Raw genomic sequence first — 20,452 nt, forward strand, 5'->3', positions numbered from 1 at the left:
GCGAGTCTCTCACTCTATGCTTCCTCAAAGCACTGCTGGCCAAAATACAGCTGCTTCTTGGGCCCTTTATAAAGCATCCTAGATTCAGCACACCTCACACCATAGCAGTTTAGAAAATGGGAACCCGGTTTAGAAAATGTCCCCTGTCCCATCCTGTTAACACTCACTAGGGGAGAGAGCGGAAGGTGGCGAGGGAAACACTGAAAAAATATAGAAGGAAGCAGGCAATTCCCCCCACCCCCAGAGGGGAAAAAATCAGCGATTGTACAGGTAACATAGCTTTATTTAGTCAGCGATTCAAAATAATCTCTTACCGATATACAAAAATAATTAGAAGCACTTGGAGCAGTGTCTACAGCATGACTACAAAGCAGGGTGTGTTTTTTATAAAAAAAAAATTACAAGAAGTCGAACAAGGGCTGGTAAATTTGCTAGTACAACTAGTTACATTCAAACTGGATATTATTATTATTATTATTTCCTTTCTATACCGATTTTTGTTTTTAAGAAATGACCGCGGGAGGAGGCAGAAGAACAAATAGTAGCTTGGTGTAAACTGATTCAGGGGCTTCCATTTAAACTAGCGCTTTGTTTGGGCTTTTAGAATAGAATCGGCTTAGGGAGAGGAGAAATGTTCTGGGTAGTCATGCCATGCCCCCACCCCTATCCCACGGCATCCTCGTCTTGAGCCATGTACCTCCCTCCCCAAATACATGGAGGAACGAATGTCTGCGACAGGAAGTCGTCCTGGTCCCAATCTAAACAATGTGAGGAGCCTCTAAAAGGAAGAGAGGGGCAGCGGGGATGGGACAGAGGCGGCAGCAGCAGTGACTAATACAACCCCACTCCTCCTGACTCCGTGCTGTGCAAGGAAGACCGCTTCTAAAAGATAATCATCTTGGTATAGCCAAGCAGCCAGGAAAAAGAGGCCATGCCATATGCGATGGGTAGGTTGCCACGGGACGGAGACCTCTCTCAGCGATAGGATCGTAATCCAGGGACCTTTAGTACAAAGTGGTTCATCAAGTTCATCCACCTGATGTCTTTCGGCAAGCATGCACAGATATGTGCGTACATGTATTTAATGGGTGTACGTTTGCATAGACACATTTCCAACTTGGCCGTTAAAAGATGAGGAGGACATGCCCTCACCCTCAATATTTTATCCTTGCAGTCACAACAAAGGGAAGTGGAGGCTGAGGGCCTAAGACCAACCAGCCGAAGACTTACTTCATTCCAGAGTGTGTGTATTTAAATTACATTATTAACGACATTTATCTATATACTGTTATATATTGCAATTTCATATATTCCGGTGCTTTTTCTTTTTTCTTTTTTTAAAAAACCTGCACTTAACTATAAACCACTCACAGAGGGCTTTGGGCCACAGAGCAGTATAACAAAAAAACGTAATACGTAAATTAATAAAAACTTCTTCTTTTTGTTCATTTTCAGGCTGGCAATCTTGATCGAGGAACCTGCAAAAGAAAGTGAAAATTTATTTGTTTCTAAGCTCAGGGAAATGCAGATGATTCTTCTCCCTGATACATATTTTATCTTCACAGCAAGGTTAGGATGGGGGTGGGAGAGAGAGAGAGAGAGAGAGAAAGAGAGAGAGAGGCTGGCCCAAAGTCATTTCTATGGCAAGGTTGGCATTTGAATGTAGGTCTTACCAGTCCTAATGAGGGGAGTTCTAGTAAGATCTGTAGCGCCAAACAGTCCCCACACCAGCCCTAAGGGGGCCTGGATTTAATTTAATGCAGACTTTGACAACCTGGTCCCCAATGCCAGATGTTCTGGACTACTGTCAGCCACAGTCAATGCCAGACTGAGAGAAAATGCTCTAATATACCGTATATTCCGGCGTATAAGGCGACTTTTTAATCCTGGAAAAGAGGTTTAAAAGTCGGGGGTCGTCTTATACGCTGGGTATGGGTGGCACGGAGCGGAGCCCGCCGGGCTGCTTTCTCCCGGTGCAGAGCTGCGCAGCGTATTAGGCGACTGGGCTTATAAGACAAATCCCCAAATTGCAGCTGCCAATTTGGGGGGGTCGTCTAATACACCCAGTCGCCTAATACAGTGGCACCTCGCAAGACGAATGCCTCGCAAGACGAAAAACACGCAAGACGAAAGAGTTTTTCGTTTTTTGAGTTGCTTCGCAAGACGAATTTCCCTATGGGCTTGCTTCGCAAGACGAAAAACGAAAACGTCTTGCAAGTTTGTTTCCTTTTTCTTAAAACCATTAATACCTTATGGGAAACCGTGCTTCGCAAGACGAAAAATTCGCAAGACGAAAAAACTCGCAGAACGAATTAATTTCGTCTTGCGAGGCACCACTGTACACCGGAATCTACGGTACACTGTCATAAAAATACATCAAGGTTGTATACGACATATAGAAATTGCTGGCCTCCATTTGTCTCGATGGACAATGGAGAACGCATCAGGGGGTCAAGTCGAACCACTGTGTTAGCAGCATGGAAGTGACCTACCCAGGGCATGAGCCTGGGCAGTGTGTCTGGAGGCTCTGGGATGCCAAGACGACAAGACCCCCCTCTCAGCCTCATTGATGTGGTCCAAAGGAGAGCAGAGCAAGACATTTGGCTTGGCTGCAGGAATTGCCAGAAGGAGGTGTACAAGGCCCTTTCCAACCATTTTAGGGACTCCAGTTTTGTGTAGGGTTTTACTCCTTAGCCTTTTCTCCTCCCGAAGATATCCCATAAGGCAGTAGAGGTTAAGGGTCAGTGTCTTCCTTCTCATAGATGGGCTACCTTCCCAGCTGGATGAGCCCCATGTAAAATGCATATAAAACCCCCCCCCAGCAAAAAACATGAAAAACAGAAACAAAACCTTAACAAGTATTGATTCGTTAAAAAGGCAGAATTTATACTGCAAAGACCTGTGTAAACAATATCGTTTTCAAAAGACCTCTGAAAAAAGGGAGGGACGGTTCTTGCTGAACCTCTTCCTGAAGGGAGTTCCACAGGGCGATGGAAGCTCAGTCCCCAGTGAAGGTCAAATGAATCTTGGCACTGTGGGGAAGCCCCATCAGAGGATCTCATAGATCAAGGGGGAGGCTAAGAGATCAGACAGTCAAGATAGCTAGCTGGGCATGATGGGAGTTGTAGTCTAAGAACATCTAGTGACCCGAGAATGAAGAACACTGGACTAATCTGACTAAACCCCCATGGATACCCCATCGGTAACAGACAAGCCAGGAATATATTTAGGGATTATCTACTCAACAACAACTAACTGTTCCAAATCTTTAAAAAGATAATTTCATCTCAGGTATTAGTTATACAAAAGGAAAGATCTGGAGTCACAGAATGACTTGGTGGCTTTTGATAGAATAGTGGTCTTACCTCACCTCCGGTCCCCCGTGTAGCCAGTCGGAATCTATGCGGTAGTTTGCACAAAAAATAAATCACCATCCACACTTATCTGGAATGAAAATGAGAATGAAGAAGGCTACCATCTCCCAGTCAGGCTCTTCCTGTTTTCAAAGAATGGAACTACATTCCATCCATCTTGGCACAAGCAGGCCCAGCCTATGTAACAGACTACCACCTCAAATGTGTGCATTTGCACTGCAAAAGCAGCTTTCCTCACACAGGGTGGGAGGGGCAAGTGGCAAGATGCCTGGAAAGAGATTTTTTATGTCCAAGAGAGCACAATGCAGGCATGAACTTCCCTGTGAACCAATATATGTCTACTCAGAAACAAGTCCCAATGATATCTATGGGATTTGCTCCAAAGATACATAGGACTGCAGCACTAAATGCCCCTTGTAGCATCATAATTACAATTAACTACCAGGTGGGACCCAAAATTTTCCTGGTAATAAAGTGCAACCTCTGAGAATTGCCGCTTGAGTTTGTGGTTTCTTCCTCCCACCCCATCGCTTTTTCCTTTTGTGTCATGTCTTCATACTGTAGGCCATTTTTTTGTGTTTTTCCTTTACCCTTTTCAGGGTGATGCACACTTTATGGTAAAATCAGTGGTGTGTTTACACTGCAGAGTAGCTGGTAGTGCAGGTTTTACTTCAAAATGAAAAGCAAATGTTAACTGTGCTCTAGTTCCTTGTAATAAACAACACCTGTAAAGTTTTTGTACATTGATTTCACTATATGTGTTTTTATATGCACAGTGGTAGAAGAAGAAGAAGAAGAAGAGTTTGGATTTGATATCCTGCCTTTCACTCCCCTTCAGGAGTCTCACAGCGGCTAACATTCTCCTTTCCCTTCCTCCCCCACAACAAACACTCTGTGAGGTGAGTGGGGCTGAGAGACTTCAGAGAAGTGTGACTGGCCCAAGGTCACCCAGCAGCTGCATGTGGAGGAGCGGAGACGCGAACCCAGTTCCCCAGATAACGAGACTACCGCTCTTAACCACTACACCACACTGGTACCTTGGTTGTCGAACTTAATCCATTCCGGGAGACTGTTTGACTCCTGAAACTGTTCAAAAACCAAGGAGCTTCCTGCAGCCAATCGGAAGCCACGTCGGATGTTCAGCTTCCAAAAAACATTTGCAAACCGGAACAGTCACTTCCAGGTTTGCAGTGTTCAGAAGCCAAACCGTCCGAGTACCAAGGTGTTCGACGACCAGGTATGCATGTATTGGAAACTGCCTAGAGTGGCTGGGGCAACCTAGCCAAGTGGGCGGGGTATAAATAATAAAAAGATTATTATTAAATAAAGAAATAATGGCAGTCAAGCTGAAGCTGGCAGAGGAACTGTATCCACAGACACATCCCTTCATGTCACGAAGCTTAGTGGGACTTCACCATAGAGAGAAAGAAGACAGCATATTTAAAGTTTCTCTAGCGACTGAAAAAACAACAACAATTCATTTCTTACCACAGCAGTGCTTATTGCTTCCACAGGAAATTCTGTAACTTCAACAGGTTCAGCAACCAACTCTGAAATGGACAAAGAGGTTTGGCTTGTGTCAAAACACGATCATCTAGGGCCAGCCTTTCTCAACCTGTGGGTCCCCAGATGTTAGAATCATAGAATCATAGAGTTGGCAGAGACCACAAGGGCCATCGAGTCCAACCCCCTGCCAAGCAGGAAACACCATCAGAGCACTCCTGACATATGGTTGTCAAGCCTCTGCTTAAAGACCTCCAAAGAAGGAGACTCCACCACACTCCTTGGCAGCAAATTCCACTGTCAAACAGCTCTTACTGTCAGGAAGTTCTTCCTAATGTTTAGGTGGAAGAAGAAAGTTGTAGTTGTTGGACTACAACTCCCATCATCCCTGAGCTCTGGCCTTGCTAGCTAGGGTTGATGGGAGTTGTAGTTCAACAACACAGGTAGAAAAAGGCTGATCAAGGCAGAAGTACAGGATGAAGTAAACAGAGACTGACAATCCCTGAATCGGGCTGAACAGTCCAGCCCCCACTTCCCACTGCGGGAATTTCAGGTGGTCCACGAGGCCATGACAAAAACAGTGAAGAGGGAAAGAGTTCTTCAGTCAGACATTTCACCTATCCAGTGTGTTCAGGTTGATTCATTTAATATTATTGTTATGGGTTTATTTCTTTAATATTATTATTTTTATTATTGGCATTACTGACAACAACAATAACCACCACTTTGAGATTCTTTGTTATCAAGCAATATATAAATGCTATGAAATGAAAATAATAAACAAACGTCCTCCCACCATTTTCTCCACAGTGAGCTTTGGGGCCAAAGCAGTATTTGAATTCTGGTCTCATAGCTCCTAGTCCAATACTCTACCTCCACTTTTATTGATTTCTGCATTGCAGGGCGTCCCTTGCAACTCTACAATTCTATGACAACTTGTTTGCAAAAACATTAACTCTTCAATTAGGCTTTTGGCTGATTGACATCTGATGCCCTTTTAAAAAATACATTGTGAAAGGGCGGTGGGGTTATTGGTTTGTTTTTGTTCTTATTTTTATTATGTGTTTTGTGTTTTTCATATAGTGGTACCTCGGGTTACAGACGCTTCAGGTTACAGACTCCGCTAACCCAGAAATAGTACCTCGGGTTAAGAACTTTGCTTCAGGATGAGAACAGAAATCGTGCTGTAGCGGCGCAGTGGCAGCGGGAGGCCCCATTAGCTAAAGTGGTACCTCAGGTTAAGAACAGTTTCAGGTTAAGAACGGACCTCCAGAATGACTTAAGTTCTTAACCCGAGGTACCACTGTATTGTAATTTTGTAAACTGCCCTGAGATCTACGGGTGAAGGGCAGTATGCAAATTTAATTAACGACGACAATCGCGGCAACCAGCTCCTGCTGCCCCTTCTCACCTGTCTGCATGATGTGTGTCCTTTCGTGCCTCCTCAGCTGTGAGCACCTGATATACCTTTTCCCGCACTGCAGGCACTCGTAGGGTTTCTCCCCGGTGTGCGTCCTCTGGTGCACGAGGAGGGAGACCTTCAGCTTGAACCTCTTCCCGCAGTCGGCGCACGAGAAGGGGCTCTCTTTGCTGTGGGTGGCCTTGTGGGCCTCCAGGGAGGCTTTCTGGTTGAAGGTTTTCCCACACTCGGGGCAGGCAAAGGGCTTCTCCCCCGTGTGGATCCGCTGGTGCCGCGCCAGGTTGCTCTTGTTGTGGAAGCGCTTCCCACACTCGGTGCAGAGTGACGGCTTCTCCCCCGTGTGGACTCTCTGGTGCGTGTTGAGGGACGACTGCTGGCTGAAGCGCTTCCCGCACTCGGTGCACTGGTACGGCTTCTCTCCCGTGTGCGTCCTCTGGTGCATAATAAGGTGGCATTCGGAGTGGAAGCTCTTCCCGCAGTCCAAACAAGGGTGGGACTTCTCTTTGGCGGGGGGCCTGGGGCTCGCGCTGACAGCTTCCCCGCCGTTGAGGCTTTTCTTGGGGCTTTCGCGGGGCACCTCCCCTCTGTGCATTCTCACATGCAACAAGTACCCCCTTTTCCGCTTGAACCTTTTCCCGCACTCCGTGCAGACGTAGGGCTTCTCTTTGCTGTGGGTCGGCTCGTGTTCAATCAGACACACCTTCTGAATGAAACTTTTCCCACATATGGGGCAGACGTACGGTTTCTCGCCGGTGTGGATTTTCATGTGCCGGATCAGGTTGCCTTTGTTAGAGAACCTCCGTCCGCATACGGTACACAAGTATCTCCTCTCCCCTGTGTGGACTGTCTTGTGTTTACTGAGGGCCTGTTTTTTAATGAACTTCTTCCCACACTCGGGGCACTGGTAAGGCCTCTCCCCCGTGTGGATCCTCTTGTGAACTATGAGGGACACTCTGCTCATGAAGCTCTTCCCGCATTCGGGGCACTTGTAGGGCTTCTCCCCCGTGTGGGCTCTCTCGTGCAAAATGAAACTCCGCCGCCATCGGAAGCTTTTGCCGCAGATCGAGCACTGGTAGGTCCTGTCCCCCGTGCGAATCGTCTCGTGCGTGTTCCTCTTGTGCTTTGTCAAGTTGTTTCTGTACCGGAAGCTCTTCCCGCACTCGGGGCACTGGTACGGCCTTTCTCCTGTGTGGATTCTCTCGTGTAAAATAAGGCGATGCTTCCAATAGAAGCTTTTGTCGCAGTGCGAGCATTTGTGGGGCTTCTCTCCTCTGTGGCGCTTCTCGTGTCCGGTCAAGGCACATTTGGTTTTGAAGCTCTTACCACAGTCTTGGCAAAGATAGGGTTTCTCTCCCGCGTGGGTATTCTGGTGTACGACGAGAGCCGCTTTCCCGTTGTAGCGCTTGCCGCAGTCTGAACATTTGAAGGGCCTCTCGTCTGTGTGCATTCTCTGATGTTCGATGAGGGAATATTTGAAGATGAAGGTTTTGTCGCAATGGGCGCAGGCGTGCGGCCTCTCTCGGGTGTGAGCCCTCACCCTGTGCGCATTCAGGTATTTCTCAAGGGTGAAGCTCTGGTCGCAATCGGAGCACTTGTACAGCTTCTCGGCTGTGTGGATTCTCTTGTGTATCCTAAGCAACGATTTCTGGTTGAAGCTTTTCTCACAGACGGGGCAGGTGTAGGTCTCTCCCGCATGGATTTTCTGATGTACGGCAAGGGATGTTTTCCACGGGTAACTTTTCCCACACTCGAGGCACTCGTACGGTTTCTCCCCAGTATGGGTCCTCTGGTGCGTAGCAAGGGATGCTTCCTGACCAAAGGACTTCCCACAGTCGGAGCACTGATAGGGTTTGTCTCCTGTATGAGATCTCTCATGTGCAATGAGGCGTGCTCGCTTGTTGAACCTTTTTTCACAAACGGAACATCCGTATCGCGTGTCTCCTGGGTGAGATCTTCGGTGTTCGAGAAGGAGCGATTTGCGGCTGAAGCTTTTCCCACACTTGGAGCAGCCAAAAGGCTTCTCCGCCATATGAGACCTCTCATGAACAGTGAGGTTCAGACCCTGCAAACCATCACATTCACAGTCTTCCAGTGACGTCGCACCACTGCCTGCTTGCCCAGGTCCTTCTGCCTGACAGCTTTCATCTTCGGTCTTCTGTGCTTGGTCGCTTCCTGCTGGATTAAATGAAAGATTACAAGATGGGATGAAATCTCACAAGCTAAATGAAAAACACTGAAATCCTGGGCCCAATGTTTTCTAAAACCTACATTAAGTAAGTGTTTGCAAACCATTTGCTACAATTACGAGAAATATGAATGACAAGCACATGTTCCCATCGATAACAACATGGCAATAAATACCGTATTTTTCGCTCTATAGGACGCACTTTTTCCCCTTCAAAAATGAAGGGGAAATGTGTGTGCATCCTATGGAGCAAAGACAGCATAGCCCCGCGACCCTTTCCCGGGTGGAGAGGTGACGCGCGGCTATGGCAGGAGCCTCTTATAGCCGCGCGTCACCTCTCCAGCCGAGAGAGCGCGTGTGGGGCTAAAGAAGCCCCCCGCGACCCTCTCCCAGCTGGAGAGGTGACGCGCGGCTATGGCAGGAGCCTCTCTGCTGCGCCTTTCCGCTGCTCCCTGACCTGCTCTTTGGGGCTGGTGGTGGGCTTCCCCCCGCCAGCCCCAAAGAGCAGGTCGAAAGGAACCTGAAGCCTGGAGAGCGAGAGGGGTCGGTGCGCACCGACCCCTCTCGCTCTCCAGGCTTCCAAGGTAGCCGCCTGAACGCACCTTGAACGGACCTTGTTTTAGAGTGGAAAAACAAGAGGGGGGAAATTCTCCCCCTCTCTGCGCAGCGCCTCCTGCCGCTTCGCTGAAGGGGCACTGGGCAGAGAGGGGGAGAAATTTTTTTTCTTGTTCTCCCCCCTCTAAAACAAGGTGCGTCCTATTGTCCGGTGCGTCCTATGGTGCGAAAAATACGGTAATAATAATTTTAACAATAATAATTTATTATTTATACCCCACCCATCTGGATGGGTTTCCTCAGCCGCTCTGGGCAGCTCCCAACAGAATATTAAAAAACACGATAAAACATCAAACATTAAAAACTTCCCTAAACAGGGCTGCCTTCTGATGTCTTCTAAAAGTCAAAGAGTTGTTCATTTCCTTGACATCTGATGGGAGGGCGTTCCACAGGGCGGGCGCCACTACCAAGAAGGCCCTCTGCCTGGTTCCATGTAACCTCACTTCTCGCAGTGAGAGAACCACCAGAAGGCCCTCGGAGCTGGACCTCAGTGTCCGGGCTGAGAGATAGGCAAACTGAGCCAAGGCCATTTAGGCCTTTTAAGATCAGCACCAACACTTTAAAGTGTGCTCGGAAACTTACTGGGATCCAATGTAGGTCTTCAAAGCAGGGGGCCCCTCAAAGAACAAGTCCCCTCTTCCATTTCCCAAAATGCACTGAAGTTTGACAAAATAAATAAGGTGTTCCATTGACCATGCAGGTGGGAACGGTGGTTCAGCAATATCTAGAATGCCAAAACGTTCTCCACACCTGCACTAAGCCATAGTTAAGCTTAACTATGACTTAAAAGGGGAATGCGCAGCACGGGGAAAGTAGGACACTTTGCTCCTCCTCCAGTCCTCCAGTTGCTGCGTTGCCAGGAGCTAAGTCATGGTTTGGCCTATCGTTTCCCCTCAAACCATGGGCAGCAAGCCCAAAAACCAACCTTGGCTACTGCCACTCATTTCTATTCAACTACCTGCCACTGTCTGAGTCTCTTTCTCCATCGCTCTGTTCTCTTCCCCGCCTTTGTCCTCGCCTCCGCCTGGCAATTCTTCGCAGGGCTTCGCCTCCTCGCCTTGGCTCCCCATCACGGTGCCTGCTAAAAAAAACCCCAAAGATACACGAGAGAAACGGAGCCTCGGTTTAGTTGCGGCTTGAATTTATACATCAACTTCCCCCTCTCCTCTCCCAAGGAACTTAAGGGGACACCAAGAAATAGTCACTGGCCCAAAGTTACTTGGCAAACTCTAGTCACCGCTGAGTTCGGATCTGAACCAGGGCCTGCTTTCAATCTCTAACCACATGCGCTGCTGTGGAGGCTGTCTGAACAGGGAAGCATGCTAATAAATTATTGCTTTCAAGAGAGCATGCATTCGTTCACTTTGCCCAGGGAAATCTGGGGAGCCGGCAGTGGTATTTTGAAGGGGTGGCATTTTGAAAGGGGGATTTTATTTTATTTTTAAATTTTTTTTTTGTTTTTAGAATTATAAAATTATAGCAATACAACCATACACACCCACATTTACAGATTCCTCCAAATCTCTGGACTTCCCACCTCCCCCTATGAGTCCTATTATTAAACCTTTTCTACTGCATCTTTTTGAATAATCTTATGTTTTGTATAATTCCATTGTCTCCATAATACTTGCTATGTTACAAGTGCTGTTGCAATCCTGCTAAGGGGGAATTTTCAATGAACTGTTGATCATGTGCTGTGCCCTTTGTTCTCTCCCTCCCTCCCCCCAAAAATATTTTTTATTGCTTTTTAAAATGTTTAATGAATTTAGCATCAAATTAATTCAAATTTAATACAAATTTAAAAGTGACATCCCATCCCACCATCTTGATGTTTCCTTTCCCATCCTTATGAGCTGCTCAATATTACGTACATTTCCAAATTACATTTCGAAAAAATATTTCATCATTTTAGCCTTGATTTTTTCCCCAATTTTCTTCCTTTTTATTTCCTATCGGCTGCTCGTTTTCGGTTCCTGCTAGACTTTTATATAACTATAACATGTTCCCTCGTGCCAAGAAGAGTTACGCTTCACTTTGTCGGCCCACAAGCTATGCTCCTCATTCATTACTCAAAGTTATTTATTTACTGTTTTATTTAAAAGCTTTTTGAAACCACTTTTTTAAAAAAAGCCCTAAGCAGTACACAAAACCAAACAAAAAATAGGTAAATAGCATTACAAATCAGGAACAAATAAAAACAGGAAATCTGAAATAATAGGGTCTGATCTTATGGGTCAGAGAAAATATACAAAAAGTATCCAAAACTAGTCCTACTCAAGAGCAGACCCAATGAAGTTAATGACTAAAATTAATTGCTATAAACGGATCTACTCAATGTAAAATTTAGTTGGCTACAACCCTATATTTTTAAACTATATTTTTAAATTTTCAAGGCTAGCTTGTTTTTCAACATCTGGTTTTACCGGCAATTTTAACACATATTTTATATTTCGTGTAAACCGCTTCGAGGTGCAGCTGCTTAAGCAATATATTAATTTTGTTAAATAAAGGGAGGAGGTAAAAGGAAGCCAAATTCCAACCCAAGGCTGGCTTGTTAATTTTATTTATTTATACAATCATTTCTACACCACTTTATCACTGTGTTCTGCAGCAATAAAACCATAATAACTTAAGAGCTTTTCGCCCGGCCCCTTTCTGAATCCTGACAGGCTTCGACCAAGCAGAAAAGTGTCTTATTTTTTAGGCCTAATGACATTGCGAATCCCATCCCCCAAATAATCCTGTGACAGGATTCTTTTTTTAAAATAAAAATATATATGAACACTGTATCCAAGCCTTCTATGCCTTGACGCAGGGAAGCGAGTTCGCTGGCTGCGGAAACCTATATGTCTCCTCAGAGGTAAGCCCCACTGAGTTTAATGAGGCTTACTCTCAGGTAAACGGCCACCTGTTTTTACATTACGGCGACATTTTTAGTTCAGCTTCCTTCCAGCAAGCTCAAATGAAACACATTTGTTTTTTCCCTGCAACCTGAGGGTTAGGCCAGGCAGATGGAAAACCATTGGCCCCCCCCAGAAAAAGCCACCCAGACTACAAATCCCATCAGCCCCTGCAGGTATGGCCAGCAACCGGGGATGATGGGAGTTGGAGTCCACAGGTTCCCCCCCCCCAGCCGTTCTCAACCTGTGGGTCCCCAGATGTTGTTGGACTACAACTCCCATCATCCCAGAGCTCCGGTCTTGCTAGCTAGGGGTGATGGGAGTTGTAGTTCAGCAACATCTGGGGACCCACAGGTTGAGAAAGGTTGCCCCCCTCCCCTCTGCTCTAACCACTATACGACACTGTCTCCAACAGAGGCGTGGCTGGCGATACGGGGACCCCCTGGAACTACCCCGAATATCCATAATGGGGACCCACTTTCAGCAGCCTCAACCACAGTGGAGACTTCCTCCTGCGATACGACTTCTTCGGGCACAAGGACCTCCTCCGAAATGCCCTCTGCCCGGCCATCGCTCACAGTCACGTCTTCTAGAGGAGAGAGAGAAAGGGAAATAAATGGAATTAATTCTAGAATGAACAAGCCTGTCCCTCTCCCAGAAAGGAAGGAAGCAGGCGATTTAACTTGCGACGTTTTATTATGCTTTTTATATACGTTGGGCGGGGTACAAATAATAAAAGAACGATAATGATAATAATGATTATTCTTCTGCACATATGGCATCCCTAACAGAACAACCGCTAAGGCGAATAGCTACTCGAGAAAATTATAAACAACTACATAGGCTATCGAGAGACACCTGAAAGTCAAAGGCAAGTATTCCAATTATATACTGTAGTTATTTTGATTGCTGTATTTCTGTAACTCATCTGAGACCATTTGATGAAAAGCAGGCTATAAATACAAATTAAAATTATATTTTCATTGTTCTAAAGAGATGGATAGGTTTATAGATAGATAGATAGATAGATAGATTTTTTTAAATAATCTGTGGTCCTCCATTATATTATTATTTTATTATTATTATTATTATTATGCCTTGGTGAAGACTTGACGTTTCCATCCCCAAAAAAGTTTTTGATTTGCGTTTCTACTGAAATGAGGCTGCATTTTAATGTTGTATTTTAATCTTGTTTTTTTAAGTTGTATTTCAATCAATTGTTTTTTATACCTGGTGTTAGCTGCCCTGAGCCAGGTCTTGGCTGGGGAGGGCGGGGTATAAATATTATTATTATTATTAGTAGTAGTAGTAGTAGTAGTAGTATTAGTATTAGTATTATTGAAAGGCAGGATCTCTTTGTGCCTGCCAACAGAGCATTTAATGCTGTATTGTTTTTAACACTCGATTGGGAGCCGCCCAGAGTGGCTGGGGAAACTCAGCCAGATTGGCGGGGTATAAATAATAATTAATAATAATAATTAAGACATCTCAAATGCCATCTGCATATGGGAGTGTTTCAATAAAGGGAGGCTAGAGACAAGTGCTTCCCTCACAGAGGACTAGCAGATTGAGAAAGCAAGTTCTCAAAAGTTTTGGCCTGGTGCGAGAAGAGCCAGGGGTTAATCTTGTCCCAGGACCTGTATACTCCCCCATGACAGAGACACAAGAAACTCTTACCCAGTGTGGCAGCATCCCCGTCCTCCTTCTTGACAATTCTTTTGGCTTGTGGCGTACGCCGAGCTTGCGAGGGAGTCTTCTTTGCTTTGGACAAATCAGTCACTCCCTCCTGAAACAGGGCAGAGAGAGAGAGAGAGAGAGCGCAAATGGATCATAGAGTCATAGAGGACCCCGAGGAATCTTTCGCCCAATGCGGGATTCAAACCCACAACCCTGAGATCAAGGAGGGAGGTATGAGAGGGCAGCTCCAACCAAGGTTGTCTCCAGTGCTAGCCCTACTCAGTGTAGACCCACTGAAGTTAATGAACGTGACTAAGTTAGGGCCATTGATTTCAACAGGGTCTGCTCTGAGTAGGACTTAGGCCACTCTGAGCTGGGTATATTACAATACGATATATTTATTGTCATTGTCCCATGCAGAACAATGAAATTGAAAAACTACATAAAACTACATAAAAACTACATAAAACATTCAAAACCCCCTAAAAACTCTGAAACCCCATTTTAAAATACACTATTCTATAGAGACCCCTTATGCTGCGTTTAGAACCAGAATTGCATTTGCGTAGAAACTGTTTCTCAGACGGCTAGTCCTGGCCTTTATAATCCTATACCTTCTTCCAGAAGGCAGAAGCAGAAAGAGATAATTTCTGGGGTGCGTACTATCCTGCACTATCTCTGCCGCTTTCTTAATGGCACCTGGCAGCATAGATTTGATCTAAGGTGGGAAGAGTGCACCCAATTATTCTCTCTGCAGTCTTTACAACCCTGGATAACATTGTTTTTTCCCTGGCCGTGCAGCATGGAAAAGAGGAGACTGAGCAGATCTCAAGGGCTGTCACATGGAAGAGGGAATTTATTAATTTTTTTGGTCCTGCTCTGGAGGGTAGGATTCGAACCAATGGCTTCCAGTTACAAGAAAAGAGATTCTGACTAAATATCAGGAAAAGCTTTCTGACCGTAAGAGCTGTTTGACAGGGGAAGAGTCTCCCTCAGGAGGTTGGGGACTCTCCTTCCTTGGGATTAACAACAACAAACAACAACAACAACAACTGGCCCTCAAATGCTTTACTGCCTCTTAACTGTGGAGGTACAGCACAGCCATCAAGGCCAGTTGCCGACATAAGTAGGGGTGATTCCTGCCGAGTCTCTAGTGGCGTGGAGTTCCTCAGGGCAGGAACTGCCACTCTGAAGAAATAGCAAAGGTAACTGCCAAATTAACAGCACAGAAGTGTTTAAGGAAGAATGGAGACCACTGATGGTAAAGGTAAAGGGACCCCTGACCATTAGGTCCAGTCATGACCGACTCTGGGGTTGCGGCGCTCATCTCGCTTTATTGGCTGAGGGAGCTGGCGTACAGCTTCTGGGTCATGTGGCCAGCATGACTAAGCCGCTTCTGGCAAACCAGAGCAGCGCACGGAAACGCTGTTTACCTTCCCGCTGGAGTGGTACCTATTTATCTACTTGCACTTTGAGGTGCTTTCGAACTGCTAGGTTGGCAGGAGCAGGGACGAAGCAATGGGAGCTCACCCCGTTGCAGGGATTCGAACCGGCGACCTTCTGATTGGCAAGTCCTAGGCTCTGTGGTTTAACCCACAGCGCCACCCGCGTCCCTGACCACTGATGGACAATCTATCGAATTATCACCCATATATGAAGTCGCTGGCAGGATTTGAAGCATAAGCAGTGGAAACATTTAACGGTAGCGGGGTTTAAACAATAAAAATACAGTGGTACCTCGGGTTAAGTACTTAATTCATTCCGGAGGTCCGTACTTAACCCGAAACTGTTCTTAACCTGAAGCACCACTTTAGCTAATGGGGCCTCCCGCTACGGCTGCGCCGCCGGAGCACGATTTCTGTTCTCATCCTGAAGCAAAGTTCTTAATCTGAAGCACTATTTCTGGGTTAGTGGAGTATGTATCCTGAAGCGTATGTCACCTGAAGCGTATGTAACCCAAGGTACCACTGTATGTGTGTTATAAACAGCTCATAAAAAGGACAACAAGAAAAAAAAATCAGAAAAGGAGAGGTGGGAAGTAAAGAAGAAACTTAGCATGTTTTTTTAAAAAAATGTTTACGTTGAGAAACGCGTTGAAATATTTTTGGAGACTTAATAAAAATGATATGGGGGCGAGGAGGAACTGCCACATTGAAGGCTCAACCGGGGACCAGAATTGGGACCAGAAGAGGATCTGAGCAAAGCCCACTGGAATCACCAGCTGGGATAAAAGGGGCTCACCTCTGCCTCTTGCTGACTCTGTAGGAAATCCTCCGCCAGCGTCACGGCGTGGTCACAATCCGTGGGTCCCTCTTCCTTGACGTAGTCCTGCATCTCCCGGGGCAGGATGGCCAGGAATTGCTCCAGGATGACCAGCTCCAGCATCTGCAGTTTGGTGTGCTTCCCGGGCTTCAGCCACTGGTGGCAGAGGTCCCAGAGCCGGTTGCAAAGCTCTCGGGGCCCTTTGACCTCCTCGTAGCGGAACTGGCGGAAGTGCTGGCGCTGGGCCTCCGAGTTGTCGATGGGCTCCTCTGGGACGTTTGGCCCCGACCTCTCCCGGCATTCTCTCCTGATCCTCGCCTGGAGGAGCCGAGGGCTTTTCCTCGCCTCCGAGTCTGCGGCGCTGCTTTTCTCCCGGATCGACGCCACCCGGAGATCCAAGGCGGAAGAGGCTGGAGAGGAAAGGGGGGGCATGCCAGATAAAAATTGATCGTGAGACGAGTCAAGAGGGCAGTTTCCCATACTAGAGCAAAAGCCACACATTATCCATCCATTCATTCCTCTATCGTGACCATCCACGACACAAAGGAAGCTGCCTTGCACAAGACTAGACCATTGGCCTATAAAGTTCTACAGTGGTACCTCGGGTTAAGTACTTAATTCGTTCCGGAGGTCCATACTTAACCTGAAACTGTTCTTAACCTGAAGCACCACTTTAGCTAATGGGGCCTCCTGCTGCCGCCACGCCGCCGGAGCACGATTTCTGTTCTCATCCTGAAGCAAAGTTCTTAACCCGAGGTAATATTTCTGGGTTAGCGGAGTCTGTAACCTGAAGCGTATGTAACCTGAAGCGAATGTAACCCGAGGTACCACTGTACTGTCTACACTGACTGGTAGCAGCTGTCAAATATTTCAGGCAGGGTGGGTAAAAATCAATGGTTTTGGTTTTTTAAAAAATTGATTTAATTTAAAAAATAATAATCAGATTTTTAAAATAAAATGCTTTTGGAGGAAAAAACTTTCTAAAAATAGTTTTCTGTTTAAGTTACATTATAGTCCAAAGGCTATTCATCAGGAAATAAGGATTTGTTTTAAGTTTTTCATTTGTGCTAAAACTCAGTCTAAGTTTTTTTTAAAATTGTTTGACCACACCAGTTTACAAACATGGATACATATGCTATAATGTTATTGTTCCAGTTAAATAAATTGTTTAAATTGTTATCAAGGAAATGATTACTTTTCTCCTTCCAATAAAATACAGCAGAAAAGCTGTCCAAATATAAACAGTTAACTTATTAAACCTCACAATAATTTCATATCTTTGTATAACCAAATCAGTGATTTTTGAAATAGCTGTAAAAACTTCTCTAAAAATTTATTATTTCAAAAATGAAACCTTCATCTGGTTGTAAATATTAAGGCTATACCAGCAAGAATGAGTCTTTCTGTAAAAACATGATTTAAATCAAGTCTTACTGACTAGTGATAGTGATTTAAATCGTGATTTAAATCGATTCGATTTAAATCAAATCCACCCTGATTTCAGGCAAGGAGGTTTCCTCAGGCCTACTCGGAGAACACAGGGAAATGAACCTGCATTGAACTACATCCCTTCCCTCTGAGTGGTTTACAAGAAATTATAAAAGGCACTAGAAATAAATAACAAAATGCTTATTAAAATGGTATTCAGAGAGCATAAAAGCAACACAAACCAACATAAAACCCATGCAGAACAGTGGCAGAGGACTGCACAGGGATGGGATCCAAATGTGGCCCCCTATGGCATTTTACCTGGCCCCCAGGACTCTCGCTAGGCCACTGTTGCGTCACCCTTCCTCAACCTGGTGCCCTTCAGCCATTGCGGACTACAACTCCCAGAAGCCCTAGCAAGAGGGCGCCATACTAGGCTGAGTTACACATACAGTGGTACCCCGGTTCTTGAACAAAATCTGTTCCAGATGCCTGTTTGGCTTCCGAAATGTTCAAAAACCAAGGCGCGGCTTCCCATTGGTAGCAAGAGCTCCTTGCACCCCAAGGAAGCTGCGTCGCACATTCAGGTTCCGAAAAATGTTCGAAAATGGAAGCATTTACTTCCGGGTTTTCGGCGTTTGAGAACCAAAACGTACGACAACGGAGGCGTTCGGGAACCGAGGTTCCGCTGTTTCCATAGGCTATGAGGACACAGGGGTCGTTCCAAGGTCTTTGCAGGAAGAAGTGGGCTTTGAACGCTTCTCTCCCCCCTCCAAATAATTAAAACATTCTTCTGCTTAGCAGCACCAAGCTGAGCATCTTTCACAGAGGCCTGTCACTTATTATGAACTTTTGTGGCATCGACTGCCTGGCTTCACCTGGGCTTGCCGGGGCCGAGTACGAATGCTCCAGGATCACAATGTCGCTCTTGGAGGCTGCTGCTGCTTCAACATCGCTTTCGCCGACTGCCAAAGTTTGGCTGCTTGGTTCGAGATCGGGCGGTTTACGCCGGACAAGGCTCTTTCTCGTTTTAGCCAGACCCTTTCCAGAGCCCTGCAAAAGGAAAGTTAAAACAAAGAGCAGTTAGGAAGCAGTCCTAAGATGCAACAACAGCAGCAACCGAAGCCGCTTTTGCTGTGGGAGAAGAGAGCTTGGATTTTGGCCTGTTGAGAGTCTCTGTCTCAGAAAGCCAGGCCCATTTGCAAGACTTCCTGGTTGCAAATCGTCTTCTGCCCTTCTGCCTTTGTCATTTGCAAACGTAAAACAAACCAAAGAGCATCAGACCGATAGGAACACATCTTTATTTCCCCTCCTCCTTATGATCGCTAATGAAGTATATCTTCAGATACCATCAGTCCCAGCCAGCAAGGTTAATGGTCAGGGATGCTGCAGGGACTACAGTTTCCTCAAACTTGAAACAGGCAAAAAGTAGTTCAGATGTGGTAGACTGCAACTCCCATCATTCCCGACAATTGGCCGTGCTTTCTGGGGCTCATGGGAGTTGTATTCCACAAAATCTGGAAGTGAACACAATGGCTACCTCTGGGTTAGGCAGCCTGGGGCAAGGTAGACCAATGGCCTGATTTAGCAGCAGGGCACTTATAGGAGCTCCGAGGCCATTATTAAAGGATTATTGAAGGTGACCTGGAAACTGCAATTAATCCAGAATGCGGCAGCTAGACTAGTGACTGGGAGTGGCCGTCGGGACCACATAACACCGGTCCTGAGAGATCTGCATTGGCTCCCAGTACGTTTCCAAGCACAATTCAAAGTGTTGGTGCTGACCTTTAAAGTCCTAAACAGCCTCGGTCCTGTATACCTGAAGGAGCGTCTCCACCCCCATCGTTCAGCCTGGACACTGAGGTCCAGCTCCGAGGGCCTTCTGGCGGTTCCCTCATTGCAAGAAGTGAGGTTACAGGGAACCAGGTAGAGGGCCTTCTCGGAAGTGGTGCCCTCCCTGTGGAACGCCCTCCCTTCAGATGTGAAGGAAATAAGCAGCTATCCTATCTTTAAAAGACATCTGAAGGCAGCCCTGTTTAGGGAAGTTTTTAATATTTAATGCTGTACTGTTTTTAACATTTGATTGGGAGCCGCCCAGAGTGGCTAGGGAAACTCAGCCAGATGGGTGGGGTATAAAAAATTTATTATTATTATTATTATTATTATTATTATTATTATTATTTCCACAATGATGTTTACGTTCCAAGACAGAGGCGTTAGGGTTACATTGGGAAGAAAAGGGGGAAAGAGGTGGAGGGGGGAAAGGTGAGTGGGGGTGGGGGTTGGGAGGCAATGTTTCTAATTTGCTTAATATATGTGGGGTTTTGTGTCAGCGTCGCTTGTGCAGGTTCTCTGCGATTCACTTGTGTTCCTTTGGTGGTGAGAAAGGTTGGGGTTGGCCTAGGGTGTGGTTGTTTGTTTGTGATTGGCTGTGGTGAACTTTGTTTTTGTGTGTGAGTGAGGTGGGTGGGTGTTTTTGAATCAGGTTAGCCATATTGATTTGTATGCTGTTGTTGGATTTTTGTCATTGTATTATTGGGCTGTGTATGTGATAAAGGGGATAAAGGCATCTTCTTCTATTTGTCCCCATGTCAGTTTCAGTTTATTGGTTCATTTTTCTAGTAGGACTGTTTCCCATACTATTTGGTACCACTGGTCCATGCTTACTCCTGACAGGTCTCTCCAGTGTCTAGTTATGATGCTTCTGGCTGCTGAAAGTAGGTGGGTTACGAGTTCTTTGTGGTGTAAGTGGGCGTTATTGTCTTGGAAGATGTTTAGCAGGGCCAGTTCTGGGGTGATTTCTAATACTTGCTTAGTTATTTTACATATTTCTCGTATGGCTGTTGTCCAGAATAGTTGGATTTTGGGGCACTCCCACCACATATGGAGGTATGTGCCTGTGGAGGTGCACCCTCTCCAGCATTTTGGTGAGGTTCCTGGGCGTATTAGCGCTAATTTCCTTGGTGTTAGGTACCACCTGTAGGTGAGTTTCAGAGTGAGTTAGTTGTTCCGGTTGTTATAAGAATTTTAAGGTCTCAAATATAGAAGAAATATTCATAAAGGGACACATATCTAAATATATGAACCA

The 20,452-nt window shown here is 45.9% G+C and overlaps 1 protein-coding gene across 10 annotated transcripts in view; it reads right to left on the minus strand.

Annotated features, from left to right (window-relative positions):
• Positions 1-262: 262 nt before the first annotated feature.
• The window catches only part of LOC308469330 (uncharacterized protein), a 32,409-nt gene continuing 12,219 nt past the window's right edge, over positions 263-20,452 (minus strand). For 4 of the 10 annotated variants that reach the window (XM_080991601.1, XM_080991600.1, XM_080991597.1 and 1 more), the window contains exons 4-12: positions 18,243-18,417; positions 15,916-16,346; positions 13,675-13,783; positions 12,476-12,586; positions 10,056-10,178; positions 6,289-8,472; positions 4,863-4,924; positions 3,366-3,444; positions 263-1,478 (exon numbers count right to left, since the gene is read on the minus strand). In XM_080991601.1, coding sequence (XP_080847727.1) covers positions 3,400-3,444; positions 4,863-4,924; positions 6,289-8,472; positions 10,056-10,178; positions 12,476-12,586; positions 13,675-13,783; positions 15,916-16,346; positions 18,243-18,417 — 3,240 coding nt within the window. In that variant the 3' untranslated portion in view covers positions 263-1,478; positions 3,366-3,399. The remainder of the gene's footprint in view (positions 1,479-3,365; positions 3,445-4,862; positions 4,925-6,288; positions 8,473-10,055; positions 10,179-12,475; positions 12,587-13,674; positions 13,784-15,915; positions 16,347-18,242; positions 18,418-20,452) is intronic. The other 6 variants (XM_080991598.1, XM_080991604.1, XM_080991606.1 and 3 more) reach the window with 6 other exon arrangements.

This window comes from Podarcis pityusensis (assembly GCF_964106645.2).
Source record: "Podarcis pityusensis genome assembly, chromosome: 2".
Lineage (NCBI taxonomy): Eukaryota > Metazoa > Chordata > Lepidosauria > Squamata > Lacertidae > Podarcis > Podarcis pityusensis.